We start from the raw sequence: 20943 nt of genomic DNA, 5'->3' as shown, positions 1-20943 counted from the left end.
GGTCTAACAGCCAGGTAAGTGAATTCACTCTTTAACTGTACTGATACATTAAATCTAGATCAGTGCTGTGTGCACTAATTTCAAAATACAGCTTGCACAACTCCATTACATAAAGGTTTAAAAATCATGAGCCAGGCAGGTTTCTTTTGAGAGATTATATTCTGAGTTCCTCTAGAACTATGCACCTGCACTGTATTATTAAGTGCTTTTTCTAGTGTTCTAGAATCTTAACCTTCAATTATGGAAATAAGTACTTATCTACAAAGTATTCTAATCACAACACGATGCAAAGCCATGTTAAGAAGGCTAAAAAGTCTTTACTGAATTTATTGATACAGAAACACTTATTAATAAAGTTTAAATTGCATAACACTTTTGCATGCCTCAGGCCAATTTAACTCTAGTTTCTACACAGAGATTTTTCAACTTATACACTAATGATTAAAGCAGCTTGAAGTTCATTTCTTTTTGCAAATTTACTGGAGTATTGAAACCCAAAACGAGTCACATACAATTGAGGACTACTTAGGAAAAAGGAAAAACACAACAGGAAACAGTCAAAGCAGGTAAAACTCCTGGACACCTTACAGACTATACAAAAACAGTTATGCTACAATTACTCTCTTAGAAATGCATACAAAACTACAGTGCAAGTGCTTGTGCACAGGGAAAATGTATTTACAGTTCCCCTTCATTTACAGGCTATAAGCAATACTATTTCACAATTATATTACACATAAAATTTCCACTGTGGGTTTGTTTGGATTTGTGGGTTGTTTTGACAAGGGGACAATCTGACAACCTAGAACATAAATTTCCTGTATATACATTTATTTATTCAACCTTATCCAGGAAAAATAGCAGTATTTTATGCATCTTATAGAAAGCTACAAAAATCTAACAAATGTAATAAAAAAGGCAAATCTGGTGAAAAATCTGACAAAGTATCTCTTACAACTGGGGGTGGGATGGGAGTAAAAATCAAACAGGGATAAATGAAAGATAATCCTCCCTCAACTGGTCAGCTTTAACAGAATTTCAGTAAAGTTTACTATTACGGACCTGAAGTTTAATGTAATTTTTAAAGCAACTTATTTAAAGAAGTTTTGTAATTATGGAACTGAGGATGACCTGGTAGCCAAAAGCAGGAGGCACCCTATATACCATGTAGGGGTATGGAAATTGTGCCACAATATAGAAAGGCACATACCTGTATGACAGCTGTTAAGCACAAATGCCTAACACACACAGAGGTGACAGCCTTTGGGGAAGCACAGAGAAATATTACACTTAGATTCTATTAAGCCTCTATTTACCACCGTATTCAAGATTTTCATTTGTAGAAAGAAATTCATTGTAGTTGGCCAGAATTACAAGATGGGTACTCATATGTTTACAGGAAACCATCAGCTCAGGGTCACCAAACTTCCTCACTTAAAATAAAAAATAAAAATTTGAGGGAGCAAGATAGCTTGGGGTGCCCATTTAGACCAGAAGTGGAGACTTCAGAAACCAGAGGCAAAGCACAGCCTACGACTGCGTTATGTGCCAGCAGCGACGTTACACCGTATTATCAAATAATATTCTCAAAGATATAAAAAAAGCTTATTAAGCAAGGAAGAGCTCTCCACCTCAGGCTTAGACGTACAAGTTATCCATTTATTTTCAAAGCTGCACAGAACTTTAAAATACTATTTATCATTTAGCAAGTTGTGCAACTCAGTACCATTAACTGAAAACCCAGCGTATTTTTGGCAAGACAGTCTTCATTCATTCATTCCTCCTCAGAAAATAAGAGGACAGTGTAAAAAAAAAAAAGATATCAAAGTGATAGCAACTTAAGTGCTTCTGATGGGGCAATGCATTAACATAGCTTCATTACCTAGTGAGAGGAGGTTTTTCACCCCCCCCAGCTTTAGAAGTATTTCACATCAATACAAGCTCAAAGGTTTCTTTCCAGCCTTCACCAGTTTAGGCAGATTTTTCAAACAGGCTGAACAAAGTAAACTTCCCCTTCTAAACATGGTATCTCCTTCCATCACCATTACAGGAAGACTTGGGAATAAAAAGTAGAGTTCATATCCACAAAACTGCAGAGTGTAAAGTCTTTCTATACAAGCCTGTTAAAACACCTACTTAATTGTTGCAGGAATAAAATAACCTACCAAGTCAATCAACTTCATTCCACCTACTGTACATGGACTATGTGCACAGAAGTTTTATTCTAGCCACCTTGCTACAGCAGGGGCACACACCCAGGAACACCTAAGAACTGCACCAATTTGGCTTTCTAGACTGTTTTCAGGTTCTACACACCCTCCACAAAACTACGTTTGGCTGAAATAACGCGACACAAGCCACTCTGCTCAGGCTCATGCTCTGCACTTCACCGTTCAGCCCAGCAGACTAAGTTATCTCACACAACAGCAAAATCCACAGATTCTGCTTTCAGTCAGTTTTCACAAACTCACTGCTACGCATCTCCTCTCTACCCTCTCCCCCAGAGTTATTCAGTAATCATTTCCAGAGACAAGTCACAATCCTGACCACCCTAGCATCCTGTCAAAGCTAATCAGCTTTGCAACTCTTCATTTGCCTCCATCACTTCAATAAAAAACAAAAAAACAATAACTTTGCATCTCTATTAGACTAATTCACTAGAACAGGTGTTTCCCATTAAGAAAACCAATATTCTGTAAAACATTTTTGCCTTTTTCTGAAAAATTATATGTAGTTTATAAATAAAACGGAGACCAACCAAAGGGGAGCTGATGCTTTCCTTCTCATTCAAAACCTGGATGCCACAAGGGTAATGCCAAAACTTGCTGTAAAAGTTGTGCTTTTTCAGATTACTGAAAGAAACAAGATTTGCCAGGTCAGTTTTTACTAATAATCTTCATCCTCCGTTAAACACACCCCACAGTAAACACATGGCAGGTTTAGCGGGAGAGAGAACAGACACCAAAGGTCTTTGGGGAAGTACTTAAGAACATTTTAAAACTGCAATTCGGTAGAGCAGCCACGAGATTTTTAGAGTATCTCTGCGCAGTTAGTTTCAGGGAATTAAATCCTCCTTTCCATAAGCAGCTGAGCATTTCACCAACTTGCTTCCTAAGGAATCCCTGCTGTAGGATAAAACTATAGCACGCAACTGAGAAGAAAGAAGAAACTCAAAAAAGCTATAATGTTTAAGTATACAGCAGCCACATTCCCCAGCTAGCCTACTGCCTTGGGTGGCTCATATTAGCAGGCAAGCAAGTGGTATACATTTGTCAAGCCCTAAGTAGTACTTTATTTTCTGCCTACTTCCCACTTTTCTAGAAGAAGGAAATTACTTCTCCCTGTAATAAAGCAGGTAATATTTCAAGGGATCGGGCAAAGGCAGACTCAAGACCTTTTCTCTCAAAAAGTTTACAGGGGGATCTGGCTTTAGTTCAGAGGGTTTAGTTTCTTCCTCTTCTCGTCTCTCATCCTCGATATCCTCACTGTTGTTGTTATCATCCGATGGGTTGGAGATACGACTAGCGAAGACCTCTTTGTCCAAGAAAACAATAGTTTCCATGCGACGGCGACGCACACGTCTTCGTTTAAATCTTGGTGGGTTCTTCAGCCCATTTCCAGTTTTGCTCATTGTTTCTTGATGTATAATTTTTTTAATGGTTCCTCGGATGGCTATGCGAGCCAGATCCTGGAGGCTGCGAACAGCCACTGGGGCTAAAATAAAATGAAAACCATGAACAGATATGGAGAAACTCCCCTCAAGAGTACTCACAGGAAAAGTTGTATTTGCTCAAATTAAATCAGGCCACTTGAATTCCCTGCTGCGATTATAAAAACAGCTCTATTCAACTCCTGTCAACTCGGATAAACTGTATTGTAACTTTCCAAACAAAATTTAATTATGCATTGCTCTCATTAACTGAAGAAAAAGAATGGGATGAAAGATGAGTTTCATATTTTGTTGTCAAGTCCTCACAATTATTTTAAGACATACATGTCTTAAAGGTTATAAGAATGCAGACTTAGTGACTGAAACTGTGACTGTTTAATAACTTAGAAAAAGATATTTTCCTACTGTAGATAACTAGACCTGAAGTCTATTTAACTCTTCTATGAAGTGATTTTTCTACTGTGAAGTTACTTCAGCTTTGCCAAGTTCCTCACTTATAAAACATGAGTACTATTTATGCTCTTCAAAAACTGCTTCAGACTTAGTGGGTGAAGACAGGCTGGAAACCATTTGGTAAAAGTAATTATAGAAGCATACAATACTTTATTGTATTAAAATACCTCCCACATTAATGGTTTGGAAGACTGTTCTGTCTTCTGCACTTATTTGCTGTCAGCCCATAAATGCACAACATAACTCATGCAGCATAAAGGGAAAAAAAAAGTATTGTTGCACACAAATCCATGTACTAAAATGAGTTAAAACTGAAACACAAAAACCTGTCTTCTATTGACAAGTAAGCATTCCTGTGACCTTAATGAAGGAACCAGAAAAAAAAAGTTACATGTAATATGTATGCAGGTCTCACTACAAAGCCATCATACAAAGTATGCTGAAATATGCACTTAGTGGAGTTTATAGCACTGTATGCACTGCTTACTGAGCTGCTTTTTGTCATGCAAAGACACCTTTCCAGAATAAGAACAAAGCCTGACTAATCTCTTTATGGAAGTATGTCTGTCTTCATGTGTTCTTAGGAAGCCTCTCTACACTGAAGTCTTAATCTAAAGATTGAGGCCACTGTGTACAACCGGCATTTCAAACAGCTAACCAAAAATTGCACAACTTCTATCCCTCAAGCGTTCCAGGTTCAGGATAATTCTGAATTGCTGGGTGGTGAGAGCCTTTTGAGTAGATAAAATGTTCGTTCACAGGTACTGCTTGTGTATTTTCCATCACCATGGCACAGTGCCTGAGAACCATGACAGTACGTAATTCAGGATTGAAACACGCCTGCATGTGCAAAAACAACGACCAAACATCTCACAAAGTTTAGGTACAATTTCACAAGAAATCATCTGTATTTTGAATCTATTTTATGCACTTCTGATTCTTGCACCAAGCCTCTGCAGATATTCTCAAAATGAGACTGGGATCCGACACAAGACTTAGCAAGCAGTTGGAGTAAATTTCCTTGAAAGGATTCATAGGGATGTTACATCTAAGGAAGCAAGGTACAGCTTATAGCCAAATAGCAGAAGAAACCTCCCCCATACTCAGGAACGTCTGTACTCACGCAAATGAACAAGCCTTGATTTTCCTGAATCTGCGTGGTTAGGCTGAATCAAAGGAGCAAAAGAAACAGCAAGAATCTTCTTGGTCTCCCAGGCAGAAGGACCAATACGAGTTATCTTAGTCAACTAAACCAAAACAAGGAGATTATTGTCCATTGTGTGAACTACAGTAAGATTTTTGAACAAAAAAATGAAAATGACTTTTCTGCCTGGACATGTGGTTAAAGTACTAGAAGCTACAACAGAAGTTAGGTAGTAAGGAGAAACACTGGTGTTCTCAGACAACCGAGTACTCCTTCCAGGATCAGGCCCAAGTAACTTCATCTACAGCAACAAAGTATGGGCACTGGCAGTTTGGGTGACCCTGCTTCCCCAGATCTTCCTCAATTCTGAACCAGAACAGCTATGTCTGACCACTGAGAAAACACATCAGTCACTGATGAACATACGCTCTTGAAGCAAGTCTGTAGATCACTATTTCCTCTCCAGCTCAAATCCCTTACACTAACTCACTGCACAGCATCTTACTGGGAAGAAACTCTGCACTCTGCTCATCTCAAGTACCATGACAGAGGTAAAACGTCAGACGCCTCCACCTCAGCCATTCAAATCCATTAAAACAACACACCTTCACGCCAAAAAGATAATCTGAATTACAATCTTGAGCTTGCACACAGGGCAGTTAGCCACTTTTTACTACAAAAGAATCCACTAACACTTGTAAATAGGGACAATTTGCACCCTCTTTCATAAGCCAGTTAGGGTGCAAAATTTTCTATTTTGCCATTAAGTACAACACAGATTATATAACTTGAACAAAGCTTTGCTGACATTTTTCTGAAGCATGAAAGTAAATTTGCAATTAACAACAACAGACTGGAATATGTGAAAGACTGGCAGAACTATGAATTTTTTACATATTACGAAGAGTGCAGAGTTCAGTTTCCACTCATAGTGAAAAATGGTGTGCTTAATGCTTTCTCCAATCTGCTGCAAGAAGGGCAAACTAATCTAAGAGCTATTGACTAAATGAGATCAGAATTAAGAAAAAGCTGAAAGAGAAACATGAGTAGAAAGGCACTCAACCTTCTCTTCTAGTGGCATGACAAGAATTCCCCCGACTTTCAACAGGTTCTTCATGTAGTCTTCGTGTTCCTTCTGTACTCCAGCACCACAGTAAACACGGTCATACTGAGTACAGTCTGGAGAAATCTCTAAACAATTGCCAGTAACAAAAGATGGCTCACAAAATTCAAATCTGAAAATGAAGAAGATGTGTATAATACAAGAATATTACAATTTATCAAATTATTTTCATGATTCTGAAAAAAATGAGACAATGAAAAATACTTTTAAAAAAGTTTCATGGGATTTCTCCTCCAAAGCCCATATATTCTAGACATTATTAGAACAGACCACAGCTACAAGTCTCAGAACAATTAGGTGAGAATTCATAGATTAAAATCTCCAAAGGATAAGGATGCATAATTTCATACTTGAGTTGCATATAACTCTTCAGAACAAGCTATTTTTAGTAACCTGATGCTGACTCAGGTGTAATACACAAATATAAATATTAGACCCGCAATTCCAAATGTTAAAAGTCTTAAGAACTGCACCAGGGATTTTTTGGCATTTTCAAAAGCTTTTAAATGGTTTTCAGATGTTGTAGGGAACTATCACCTGATGCTTCGGAAATATGCTTTGCTGAAGCCAATGGAAGTTTTGCCATTAGCTTCAAAAGAACTGTGATTTCAATCCTTCATAAAAAGAGCTTTTGCCTATAGCATTTTTTTATTCAGTTTAGAAGAAAAAAATAATGATTCTATAATGCTTCTGGTTTTCTTACATGCTCCAGATCTACTCTACATAAGCTTTAAGCCCCACATTTAAGGGCTGATTTTGATAGAAATTGTACAACATATCCACTCTTCTACCAGTATCTTAAGAGGTAGCTCAATATAGCACCTATTTATTCCTAAACACTTCCAGCTTTCTGCTTTTGCAAAGCGTGCTAGACATTCAGAGCAGCCAGCTAGCAGTTCCTGCACACGGTGTTCTAACAGCACAACCCAGCAGCCATTTCTCTCAGCAATGCCAATTTTCCAGTCATGTTGATTTCTTTGAATTGAATTCAGCTCACTTTTGCTCCATAGCTATATTTGTCTGGAGACAGAAAAAAAAAAGTCTTCCTTCAAACACCTATTTGAACAATAGCAATGTGACTGAAAAACACCCAGTCATCTATGTGCAAGCACCTTCCATGCCGAAAACTTTCGGTCTGCTGCCAACATCAAGAAAATACAGCCTTCTCATCAGCAGCATTCCAGTACAGCAGTAACGGCACAAGGCTGAGTAGTTTAAATTCCAGCATGTAATGACTTTAATTTTCTTCCTCCTGCAAGAGGAGGACTATCAGGTATCCAGAGATGCTTTACTTCCCTGCTTGAAAACACTGAGACGGATCCAAAAATATGACAGCTACAACTTTTATTGCTGAGGTTACTATTGGCAATAGTTATCTTGCTAGAAAGTTATTACTCGTGACAGCAGCAAAATGGAGGTTCTAAGGAAGAACATAAATCAAATCCCAAGCAGTTTTAGTACCAACTTAATCATTATAAAACTACTTTCATATTTAAACCACCATTTTTCTTCTTCTCAGAGAAAATATATTAGGCCACCACAGAAATCAGTTCATATTCTTCTGATAACCAGATCTCAGATCATAAACATAACTATTATTGTTATTTGCAAGTGCATTTTAAAATACGTAACCTCCTTCAGCTTCCTCTAAGCTCTGCAGCAGCAGCACTGCTATTAAAACACTGCAAAAATTTCTAAACTCCCCCACAATACACATCAGCTTCAAAGGTCACATACCGCAGCTCAGCAAACCTAAGGAGCCAGAAACCTCAGATTACCCTGAATCCAGAGCTGCCACATGGGAGCAAGAACTGCCATGACTAAGGCCAGATGCACAAAATGAATCCAAATGGGCATTCTGCATTCTTACTTGTCAAAGCTGTCACTTGTTTTAATGAAGAAGTCCAATTTCTGCTTCGCATATTCAATCACATCAGAATGAAGCTCCACACCGTGGTTAACACCAAAAGGACCTGCAAATTTAGAACACTAGGATAACGGTAACAGGCAACAACACAAAATCCAGCAGGATGGAATAGTTTCGGTTACTTCCTACAACAGATTGATCCTTCAGCGTCAAACAGCACTTGTGTAGGGTCAGCTATCTTAGTACTACAGTGGGAACTGCAACCCTATACCTGAAATTTCTGGCAGCAAATGAGGCTATTTTGCACAATTGATTTTTAATTATTTGCTCTTAACTATGCAGGAAATTCCTTTGTAGGATGGAAACACTGATACTGTTGCTGTAAAACTGACCACCTGGAAAAAAAATCCAATGCAGAACAATAGCCTGCATGTTTTAATAATTCCCTGAAAAAAATCTGTTATTTTCATACCTGCTTGCTGATATACTAAAAATCTCCTCAAAACAATCAGGAACAGTCATCACACATTGTACCTCAACAGCAAAAATCAATCGGAAAATACAGAACTTGTTCAGCATTCACGCTTTTTATTTAGAACTGACATGGTAACTTTTCCAAAAATTCAAAAGAATTCAAAAGCGCTGGAGTTACATATTGGCATCCTAGGTAATCTCAACAAATCTAGCAGAAAACCACAAATGTGATTACACAAAAAGCAATGGGAGATAGGAGTGAGGCTCCTGACAACAAACATTTCAGCAGTTAAAATTTTTGACACCTTCACAAAAGGAACCTACGCACCCCATAGTCATTTGCTAACTGTGCTGGCAGCTGAAAGAAGTACAATTGTTGACTGAAATACTTTAGGGCAAATTGCAACTGTATAATTGCACTGTGGCACCTTGATTTGTGCCTACTGTGGTGACGAAGTCAGTTCTGATGTAGCACCTTGCTTTCCAGAGACTATTCCCACCTATACGTTGGTACGAGTCAAAATTTGATCTCAAACATGTTTTGGTCTAGACAGGACAGTGTAAAAACAAACAACGCACAGAGCAGCTATGGTCACAGGTTTCTGCAGACATGCTCAATCCTAGCTTAAACACGGCACTCCTGTTCCTGAGCTGGGTTCTTGCTTAAGGAGCAACAAACCCAAGTTTGTGTCCAGTCCTACAGTAATCCACTACACTCACCTGGGCAATTACATCATTGCCTGTTCTGAACTGCCACACAAATCTGGATCCCATCCAGTTCCAGAGAGGAGGTCTGATAAATGAAGAATCCTCATAAATTGGCCAGTTGGATTAATACATTCTTTACTTTCCTAGCTACCTTTTAGTTTCATTACTTGAGGAATGTTTCATACCCAATTTCAAAACATTTTTTTAAAAAAAAAAAACTAACATAAATAGTTAACATGATGAAAAGGTATTTACCCAAGATGAGTCCAACCATAGAACTCAGATAACCAGTGCCACTGCCAAGATTCAAAAATGACAACCCTGGTTGCAGATCCAAAGCTTCCATCACCTCAGAATAAATGCACGGTGCTGAGAGATGAATATTTCCATGCTTCCATGCCAAGTCCTTGTAGGCATTGTCTTTGAACTCTTCCAGGTAGTAATCTGCTCGATCAATGGCTCGGAATGCCTGTTCTACCAGTTCTGTCCGGATATATTGTGCCTCCTTCAGGTTATCAATTAATTCATCATTATCTTCTCCTGCACTCACTGCACCTCCCATCTTCAACAGTTTTCTATAAGCACTAGAACGAAAAGAATAATAAAGGAAGGTGAGGTATTGAACATGCACTTCAACACTAAATTATGCTGCTGTATATGAAGTACTTTGAGAGAGACCTTTAGGTACTCTAAGGACCATAAGCACCAGAAAAACATTACTACCAGCACCACCATCCCCCATTCAAACAATGAAAAACAAAGGGCAGCAGATCTGGCTTCTAGTACCTGACAGTGGCAGGGAAAATCACAATAGACAATTTATATGTGGAATGGCTGTCCTCAAACACTACCAACAGTTTTACTAGCATGTCAGCTTTTCCACTGAACCCTTTTATATAAAGGATTATTCTAGCTCCTGTGCTTATAGGTCATTTTTCATTACAAATCCAACCAACAGCGCAAGTCTGGCTTGCCTGTCAGAATTCTTGCCGCTCAGACTTCCTATCTCTAATAGCATCAAGGGGAAATTAAGAGACCAAGACAGAGGCAGTAAGAACCAGAAAAATCTGAAGCTGAACATTCAAAGAAAATGTATCAGGATGCTGAGTTCACAGAAGTTATAAAAACCTCTAACCTAGAGTATAAGCTTAATTACTTTAGCAAATACACTTTCACACAGCTCATCTTTAGAGCTTGAGCCACCATCATCAGTAAAACACTTAATGATACAGACAGCAACAGCAGAATTTTCACTGAAGCCTGTGGAATTTCTTAGGTCCTTTTAAGTCCTAGAAGAGCTAACCTCCAATTTGGAAACTCTTCAGTGACACAGATTTATGAATTATAAACACTTCTGACTTCACCCACACAATCATCTCCAGCAACCTATTCAGGCTTGTTGGCGCAGGGGAAAGAAAAGCAAGCAGCTTCCTTGACCGTGCATGACACTAAGCATGGCTATATGCTTCATGTAGTAGAACATCTATAGGTTTTAAAGAAAAAGCTATAGGGGGAGAAGAACATAGAAGAACTTATCACTCAAAATTAACCTAGCTTTTCTTACCTATCCATATCTTTAGAAAAAAAAATCCTTTCCAGAAAACACAACGATTTTTTAAAAAATGCATTTATTTACAATGCCTTTCTCTGCTCACAATAATAACCACAGAAGAAGCAGCAGCTTTAGAGTTCATTCCTAGGATCAGAAGATCTGCCTACAGCTAAATTGATGGGGTCTATTTGTTACATTCAGCAAGAGCAAATTATACACTTTCCGTTTCAGAGGAAACAAAGAAAAGCTACAGGAGTCTAAGGAAATTTCACAGTTATTCAAATAACACACCATCCTGATTACTTGTAGAGACACACAAAATAGGATATACTTAGGCAGGGAACTCGAGCCAGTTTTTAATACATTCATGTCTCAAACACATCAATCCAGTTTCAGACCATTAATAAAACCTAAAAAATTGCCATCTTTCTCCTTTCTACAGTTACTCCATTTTCTCTAAAAAAAAAAAAGATTGTGTTTTATTACTTCACAGTGGAAATGCATCAAGTTGAAGGCTTGGTTGGATTCTTCAGACAATTTTTTTTTCCTCCTCTTCCATACACAACAACTCATTTCATCTGCACATATAGGGCTGTTTACATCTTTGGTCAGTACGCTTTATATCATGAAATTCACACGCAAAAATTACAATCATTAGCAGATCACAACGTGGATATCAAACCAGCCTTTTAGTGTTGAAACATCCCTCCAATTGCATGTTGCCATCTTTCCCTTTAAGAAAGACAAAACAGAAAAACTAACAAACAAAAACAAAAAACCAAGTCTGACATGAGAAGCTGCATTCAGATGCCTGAAACAAAACACTGAAATTAAAGCAATTTCTTCCGAGGCAAACACCAGCAGATGCACAGAAGACTCAAAACAATACACAAGGCACAAAAATGCAATTCTTCACCCCAACACATTTCCAGGGTAATCCCTGCTGTGACATAATACGCTCCAGAAGAAATAACAAAGGTAACGATGTTTACAGATTAAAAAAAAAAAAAGTTACAATTGGCACAGCTTTCAATCCGATCCTCTCTAACCCTCTCAAATTACAAATTTTTAGCCCCACGCCATACACCTCAATCACTACCTGCGCTATCAGGCTGCTGCCGAGGAAAGTGACGGAGACAGTGGGAGGGAGGTCTAGGAAAGCCTAATGTTGACCCACCACCCCCCTCCCTCCGGTTTAACTACACCCAGGTGCCTCCAGCCGTGCCCAGAGCCCCAGCGCGGCCGTGTAGGAGCCCAGGCCGCCCTGACGGGGAGGTGGTGGTGGTGTCGGAGAGGCCACGACAAGGGCCGCGTCCCCACCGCGGGGCATCCCCAGCAGGAGCCCCAGTGCCGGAGGAAGGCCGCAGGGCTGAAGGGGGCAGCGGCCTGAGGAGGCGGCGCGGCTCCGGCCGGGGCTGTGAGGTGAAGGGGAGTAGGGAGGTCGGGGGGGGGCTACAGCGGCCCGGTGATGGTCGAGTCGAGCCGGGACCAGCCGCACCTCAGCAGACGGGGTCTCCTCGCTCCCCGGCCGTACCTGAGCGGCAGGTCGGCGCGGCCCAGCCCGGTGCGGCCCGCTCCCCTCCCGGGCCCGGCGGCGCGACCGTCCCGGTGCGCTCCGGAGCGGTAAACACTGCCCAGCTGAGCGCCGGCCGCGACACTGCGCAAGCGCGGCGCGCACCACCGCCGTGGAGGGGGGGGGGGCGGGGAGCAGACCACTGCGGTTCGGCGGGGGGCGCAGTCTGGGCTGTACCATACAGACCGGCGCGGGGGGGTGGAGGGGGAGACTGTACCACTGCGGGGCGGGGGGCAGCGCAGGTTCCCTGAGGTCCGGCAGGGCCGGGCCCGGCCGAGGGTGGGGGCGGTCGGCGGCTGCGGTCCCCGTCGCTGTGTGAGCTCGGCCTCCCCTGGTGGCACGGCGACCTGGGTACAGACTGGGCCTGTGCACCGGATTTATGGGCCTGTGCCCCAATCTATGGGGCCTTCATATGGGGCCTACATACAGTGCTACAGACCAGGCCTTAATACAAACCACACAACACATTCGGCCTACGGGTGAGAGCTGCAGACCGGCCCTGAGTATGAACTGGGTCTAAATACAGCCTAGGTCAATAGACTGGGCCTATATGCAGGGCCTAAATATGGACTAGAGCTAAATGCAGATGGGGCTGATAGACCATGCTTAAATATGGCCTGGGCCAGCAGCCTGGGGATATTGGCCGGGCCTAAATGCAGACCAGGTCTAAATACAGGCTGGGCCAACAGCTTCCACCCACAGATCCAGCCTAAATACGGACCAGGACTAAATACGGACTAGGACTCTTCTTTCAGCATCTGTCCCACTGCACAGCCCCTGGGAACATCTCCCACCCCAGAGCGGCTGCCTTCCCCCAGCCCCGTACCCCCTACCCTGCCTCATCCCTGGCTCCCAGCACAGGGCTGTATTTCCACACCTGCTCCTTCAGCTCAGCACCCAGTTCTCCCAGTCCTCATCCCCCTGCAGGACACCTCCGCAGCACACCCCACTGTGACAGCACATTGCCCCGGCTCTGGGCGGGATCGGGGCTTCCCGGGGTGCAGGAGTGGATGCATGGAGCAGCCCGGCGTTGGGAGCCAGCGAGGAGCTGGGGAGATGCCAGTCTCCGGCTGGCACACGCCCTTTGCGCTGTAGCTAAACCTCCCCCATGAAGCATAGCCAACACCAGATGTTCTGAAATCGTTAGTCAGGCTTGGGAAAAAATCATGGGAACTTGGGAAAAAACATTACTCTGGGAGCTAATTGTTATTCTGCATTTTGAGCCTATGAACACTCAACTTGAGTCACATGCTTGGATTTTTTTTTTTTTTTCTGCAACCATGATGCCAGAAAGAAATTCACTGAGAAGAAAATGAGATGCATATTCACCTGACTCCAGGGGCTGGGACTTGAAGAAAACATTCAGTATCACAAGACTGCCAGAATATCTGACCTGCTATGCATACAGTGGAGGGATCCCTGTCTCCTGATGTGGTCTGGTTGAGCGTTAGGCACCAGATTTAGATTTTACCCATCCACACAGGCTCCTTCAGTGGGTGTAACCAACATGGCGGGGCTCAACAAGACATGGGGAAACGGTTGCTCCTGTCACCCATCTCAGACTGAGCAAAATTGTCCTCTAAAAGCACATGTCTGTCTTCATCTGTAAGTGACCCACACAGCGCTGGCTGAGGCTATGCGATCTGTGTGACTGCTGACGCTGCAGATCAGACAAAATTGGACTGGCCTTAGATCTAAGACTCGATACTACGTATGGCTACAAAATGAGAAGGAATAACCACATCTAGACAAGAGGCTTCTTGATTTAAGTTGTTTGGAGGTGAATTGTGAAAAAAGAAATAGCTATGCTTCCAGACACAACAAGCCCACAGTGAAAAAAAATAAGAATTGCCCTGGTAAATGAGTCTCAAATAGGAGAAAGTGAATCAGCATCCAAGATGTATTTATGCTTTAAGGTGATTATCTCAGCTCCCTTCATTAACATGATAGCCGCAGACTCTGCAAACAGGCACGGGGTAATACTGTAGATGTCTGCACTTTCATTTCGCAGAAGACAGCTGCCTGGGAGAATGGGATTACTCGTGGAGAGTGAGCGCTGAAACTCCTCCTTGCTGATTCAACCAAAACAGGACGTGGTGACTGCGCTCGCCTCGTCTTGTTTAATACAGAAGACACCCAAGCATAATGGCAACGCAGTTGAAATCTGCAAACGCAGAACAGACAAACTCCTCACACATGTGATTTCAGGGCTTCCATTCAGCATCTGCTCCCCTTGCCGCTTGGAAATTAGCAGTTGGTTTATTTTTTGCACAAAAATTGTTAAAAGCTGGGTAAAAAAAAAAAATTCCCATTATTGGTAGAGCAGCTGTGCTGTAGCAGAGAGCTCGCAGCAGCAGGGACAGAGGGGAGCACCGCTGTGCCTCCCTGCAAACTGTTACTAAGGCGGAGAGGAAGATTCAGCCGCAGCAGCTGCTCTCGCAGCGACTCCCCAAGAAGACCAGAAAGAGCTTGAGGAGTGTTTTAGGGATTCCCAAGTACCCTGAGCCCTCCCAGTTGTATTCATGATTCCATCCAGCCTTTCACTGCCAGGATCCGTGAGACTTGCAGCCCCTCCGTTTCCAGACAGAGTTAGAGGAATTAGCCCGGAGAAGCCCACTGCAAGTCCCCACCTCATTGCCTGTACCCCGAACATGTCAGGCGGCAGAGCCATGGGGAGGGACAAGCTGAAGGGAGACTGTCACCCCTAAGGGACGGGTTATTTTCTGCACCTCTAACTCATACACATCTCTGCAGTACGTGGCCCAAATCACACACTAAAGGGGGTGATGAACAGAAGAGTCATGCCAAGCTGTGCCCAGGCAGGCATGCTTTTGCTGCTGGTGGGCTCACCCCCAGCTTCCCACTGGCCTCCGCTGGTTCTGCTCCCCTGGGAGGTTTTTTCCCCTCTGGATTCTTTGAAAATGTAGTTATTGCTGAAAACACCTCTGCATAGGTGATAGCACTGGGCTCCAGGTCTTCCAGGTCTGAAGGAAACCTGAAGTTTTCTGGTAATATTGCAAAAATATACACATTTAGAAAAACAGAACGGTTGAGTATTTCATTATGTCATGGGTTTGCAATTGCTGATTCTTTGTGCTACTTCTTTTCCTGCACTTTAAAAGCCCTTCCCTTCATCCTTACGGCTCACCTGGGGCTTTGTTATCCCTGAGTTACAGCCAGCAATGGATTAGTAACTAACTCCTGCATCTGCATTGTCTGCAAATGCATGAGGGCAGCTCCCCGAGCTTGAAGAACTCCAGCAGCCTCTGAGAGTGAAGAAAGCGAAGTGGGAATGGGATGGTGGCCCTGGTTAAATCCCAGCATTATTATATTTCTCAGCCATGTACCACAAGGTGTCTCCAGCAGTACAGGCATTGCTGCGGGGTTTGAAGGTTGCATCTCAGCATCTTGCCTGGGCTGGGGCACAGCAGGGACCCTCGCAGGCGCAAGTGCAGTCCCTGTCCCTACTCTAAGCTACCCACAGCTCTACAATCTTACCAGTAAAGAATCAGATCTGCATCCTTCGTTAGCTGAGATATTTAATTGCTGAGAGCTAGCAATTTTCATGAGGGCGAGCTGAAGCCAAGATTTTTCTTGCTTTTCCTTGTCTTTATTTCTCCGTGTTTTAGTTTCCTCCTTCCTTCTTTTTAAACCAATTTCTTTTACAAATATTTTTAAAACACCTGTCAGCACGAATTAAGTTCCGAAGTCCATCTTAATGACGGTCAGTTAAAATTCGATATTTTTATTTATTTCAAAGAGCAAATAGTAAAAATTCATTGTAGCCCCCCCTGTCAGGGCCTGGCAGGCTGAGCTTGTGTGCCCAGGCAGCCTGACCTGCAGCCTTGCAATACAGATGGCTGTTTAAGTCAACAGGGTAATTTGTGGGTGACAGGATGACACACGCAAATTAAGAGCTGGACAAGCATTAAATCATAGGGTTATATTTTCACCATTTCTTTTTTTTTAATTATTTTGGAAAATATGCTCTGTTGCCTTTTCTGATCAGTTTGGCACTATACCACTTTCAGGAGAGTACCCTATATATGCATATATATAAATACATGCAGACTCACACATTTAGGCTAGTATTACTATTAACACACTGATGACAAATCACCTGAGATCCTCCTGCCCATGCAAAGGGTATTTTTATATATGTGTGTGTGTGTGTCTCCTAAAGCTTTCCTCTTGCCTCACTGCCTCAAAGGGCTCTGTGAGTAATTGCTGAAGCAAGAGGAAGAACATATGTCTTGATTTCCACTGTACTGCATCATGCATAAGCACTGCCACTTGGAAAAAGGACCCATAAAGACCTGGATTCATCTCACTTAACTGGGTCGTCGAAGGAAAGCAGCCAGGAGACAGTGCAGCCTGTCTGAGAGTGGGAGAGAGTGTCACCAGAGGTCCCTGCTGTCGGGGACATAGAGCAGCAAGTTGCTTCATCTCTCCTTGGTACTGCCAGGAGCACCGGTGAGCCCCGCTCAGTGTCCTGTCTCTCTCCTGTCTCGTTATGGCCCATCTGCCATGATTTAGGAGAGGCTTGCAAATTTAAAATCTCAAAAATTAAGCGGTTTGTATTTATGGGGGAAGAAAATGATTCTTAGATCTTTCAAGTGATTCATGGATTAAATGAAATCAATGGCTTTTATGGATTAATAAATAGTAAAAATACAACAAGTTATATCACATTTTCCTGCTTTGGCTTTGGTAGTCCTACATGTTCTACTGCAGACTCGCCTGTTGGGCTGCGCCAGCCACAACATTTGTCCATGTCCCTTTAAAAACCACGGGGGCTCAGCCATCCTGCTCAGGTGGCCTTTCCAAAACTTCCCTCCTCCAGAAACAGGAAAACATCTTCAGATTTCCAAAGGGAATTTATTCCTGGCCAAGATGAGCCTTATTTGATCTCCTACCCGTATTATCCTCTAACTTAAATCATTCTCCTTCCTCCCACCCTGAACGTATTTATGAAGAGTAATCATATCCCCTCTTAACCTTTGTTTTTCTAGGCTAAACAAGCCAAGCTCTTTTAATCTCCTCTCCTAAGATAGGTTCTCCGTTCTGCTAATCACCCTGCCAGTCCTTCCCTGCACCTGTTCAAGGATAAATTAATCTTTTCTTTTTCCAACGAGAGGTCCCAGAACTGTAAACAATATCCCACACGAGGTCCTACCAACACCAGTACTACTGTTTCTCTGTGTCTACCGAATAAATGGTTTGTTGCATGAGCCTTTTTGCACAGCAAATTGAAAATAGATACAAATCCATAAGCCAATAACCATAACACAATCTCACTCAAGGAGATCACTGTTTTACTTGGAAGGGCATTCTGCTCCTTTATATTTGTGGGTCCCGGTCCTTAGCAAGCCTTAATCAGTGGTTTTCCATATTTCATTTACCCGGGATGAGCAGCAGGACCTTGTGTTAAAGGAGGCACTGAGAGAGGTCTTGTCTATGTTTCACTCACCCTTTGCTCTGGCAAAACTCTCTTTGAAATCATGGCTGAGGGTTTAAACTACGAAGATGCAGAGTCAAATGATGAAAAGCATTTTGCATTCGTCTCTTCTCTGTTCAAAATTATTTTCCAGTTTTACTTGGGGTTTAATTAAATTTCTGTGACCCAGGCAAGGCGTTTAACCTTTCTTGATTAATGCCCTTTTAGGTGGCTCTGATAAGAATTTAGCATCAACAATTGAGCTAACAAGCCCCAGTGAACAGTTTATAGCAGGAGACTAATTCTATTAACGCTTTGCAGTGTCAGGACTCCACTTTGAGCTTGCAGCCGAGGAGAGATGGGGGAGAAGGAGCAAATGTAAAGTTTGGCAACTAAATCACCAAGATTCAGCTTCTTTGTGGGCAGACCTCATCTGGAAACTATTTTAGCTGACAACATCAGAATTTCACCTGTTCTTTTTTTTTTTTTTTTTTGTCTCCTGGCTGATGCTCTGCACTTTCTTGGCTCCTTGTGATAACGGCTGGGAATAAGGAGCGGAACTGAATGGCGGCGTTGATAAGAGAAATGAAAGGATAATGCGATGACATGATACTGGGGTACGGCCTCAGCAGTTAGCCCTGCCTGTGCTGGATGTGTACCGGAGTACAGGATGGTCAGGACAAAGATGCTTGTGCTGACAGTTGCAAATTAGTCTGTCGTGAAGGGAAAAATTGAGGTTAATGCTCTGCAGGAATGTTTCGGTTACTTGTCGGTGACAACAGAAATATCTTGCTGGTCTGTTGTGCCATTCAGCACTGAAGAAGCCTGTCTGATTCACAAGCATTTTCTCTCTCTTTCCCTCTCCTCCCTACCCTGCTTAAAGTACCACTAAAATCTCACTCTGCTAAAACATGGCCTGATGTCATTAAACTGTAATGTAAAGTCTTGGCCAAGACATCACAGCTGATCCACCTATCCAGAGCTTCTCATCTCCAGTACCTTGGAGACCCAGTTTCGTACTTGTCTGCTTTGAGCTGCCCACAAACCTCACGCAAGTGTCTCTTTTGTGGGAGCCTGCAGAAAACTGAATATTATTTCAGGGATGTTGTTTTGCTTTCTCTCCTGGGCAGTCATCAAGGATAACTTCAGTGAACCAGATTACCTGGAAATTACCTGAAAACAAGGCTACTTGATGCTCTCTGGGTTGGTAGCAGAACTACAGTCACACCAAATGGTGTAAGGTAAAAACCAGTGTCTGTCACTGCGTGACCTGCAGGCACTTATCAGTGTTATGTTAACGGAGAGGCCAGATGCCTTTCGCCATCGCTGGCCACAGTCTCTCCTGTTGACCTCTCTTACTTGCTCGAGGCACCCTCTTAGGGCTCCCACTCATTTCTGCTTTGCCAGGTCTGTGTGGCTCCGCTGCCCTCCAAGGCTTTAGGAGGACCAGAGATGCCCACGGGCAAAGGGGCTCTTCCAAGGCTGATGGCTGTGCAGGGAGCATGGGATCTGCAGGGGAGCTGGGGCTCCATCAGGACAGAGCTCTCCAGAAGTCTTCCAGCACCCTTCAGTGCCTTCTGAGCTGTTTCTTCCGCTATCCTCAAGAACAGGGATGAGTGCGAAGTGCTGCTGGAACTGGTCTTCCCAAGGGCAGCTGCAGCCAGAGGCTGCCCAGCAGGGCTGGACCCATATTCATCTGGGCTGTGGTCTGTGTCCCGTGCTCACAGTATGTACCGGTTTTATTTTATTTATTTTACAAAGCAGGCTAAAGATTTGATTAAATTATTTAGGCGATTCGATTACCTCTGCTGTCAGTGTGGTCATCAGAGAGGATTAGCAGTGTCTTGGCCCCTCACCAGCAGGAGCTGGTGGGGGGCACACATCCCACATCACACACTGCCTCCTGCTCTAACCCAGCCCCTGTGCACTTCATTTGGATGACAGCTCTTTGCTGTCCCTGGATGAAACCGATGACAAAATTTGCCAAGGGCGCACAGACACCCTCCCTTACTCCCCCCCCCATGACTTTTGCTGCAGCATCGCTGCAAATTGCAGTTGTCAGCGGGGGGAGCATGCTCATCAGGGAACTCCATCCATAATCAGTATAAAGAGGATGTGTATATCTAAGTCCTGGATGCTCCCCAATATCAGATCACAGCAGGGACTGAACCAATACCCATCTTCCCTCTCCTGAAAACATGAAGACCCACTGAGAAATCACAGGCGAGGGAGGCTCTGACGATGCTCCCAGCCTCTCAGGACAAGAGGCAGCCAAAGCATCGGTCCCCAAAAGCGCCTGCCCTCGCAATGCTGCTGGGGCCAGGCTTGACGTGGGAGCCACGTCATGAGCAACCAGCAAGTGCTGACAAAGATCCTCCTGCCTTCATCTCTACAGCTGTTGAAATGGCCCCGCGCACAAAGGGCAGCGTCCTCATTAAATTTTGCAGAGGGTTGCCATGTGGCCAGCAGAAATTTTGTTTTGTTTTATTTCGATAAGCAGCACGGTAATATATTCACCACCTCCGAATGTAATGGGGTGACAGATGGGAGCTGGGCTCTGGCTTTCATGGGAAAGGCTCCTCTCAGCAGGGAGGCAGTAAGTTTCCCACCTAATCTTCTGTAACCTTCAGACTGCTAACAACTGTAAGAAGCAAAGCAATGGGTAGTTATTAAATTAATGACTTCATCCCCAAGCTGGTAATAAATATTTTACAGTTTTATCTCTCCACCCTGTAGACTGCTCTAGACAGACTAGACTGTTTATTAATCTAGCTTCTGGATTTATGTTATTTAATTGCCAAACAGCCTCAGCATGGTCGGACTGGATTATTAAATGTTGAAGCCCGAGAAGGAGTCCGCTGGCAAACAGCAAAACCCGAGGACCTGATCCTTGATCTTGGACTTGGTGAGCTTCAGGCCAAATCCAACTCCCCTGCAGTGCT

At 43.2% G+C, this 20943-nt stretch overlaps 1 protein-coding gene across 2 annotated transcripts; it reads right to left on the bottom strand.

Annotated features, from left to right (window-relative positions):
• Nucleotides 1-297: 297 nt before the first annotated feature.
• Nucleotides 298-12660, bottom strand: PCMTD2 (protein-L-isoaspartate (D-aspartate) O-methyltransferase domain containing 2). Of its 2 annotated transcripts, XM_075768985.1 has the most exons (6): nt 12526-12660; nt 9695-11723; nt 8261-8363; nt 6331-6502; nt 5247-5370; nt 298-3714 (listed from the first exon to the last, which is right to left on the bottom strand). In XM_075768985.1, exons 2-6 carry the CDS (start codon nt 9999-10001, stop codon nt 3332-3334), a joined length of 1089 nt encoding a protein of 362 aa, XP_075625100.1. In that variant the 5' UTR covers nt 10002-11723; nt 12526-12660; the 3' UTR covers nt 298-3331. The 2 variants fall into 2 exon arrangements, with proteins under 2 accessions (XP_075625100.1, XP_010306112.1); XM_010307810.2 differs by having other exon boundaries at nt 9695-12659.
• Between the last annotated feature and the right edge of the window lie 8283 nt (nt 12661-20943).

This window comes from Balearica regulorum, chromosome 16 (genome assembly GCF_011004875.1).
Source record: "Balearica regulorum gibbericeps isolate bBalReg1 chromosome 16, bBalReg1.pri, whole genome shotgun sequence".
In the NCBI taxonomy this organism is placed as follows: domain Eukaryota; kingdom Metazoa; phylum Chordata; class Aves; order Gruiformes; family Gruidae; genus Balearica; species Balearica regulorum.
This window is presented reverse-complemented; position numbering and strand designations above follow the sequence as displayed.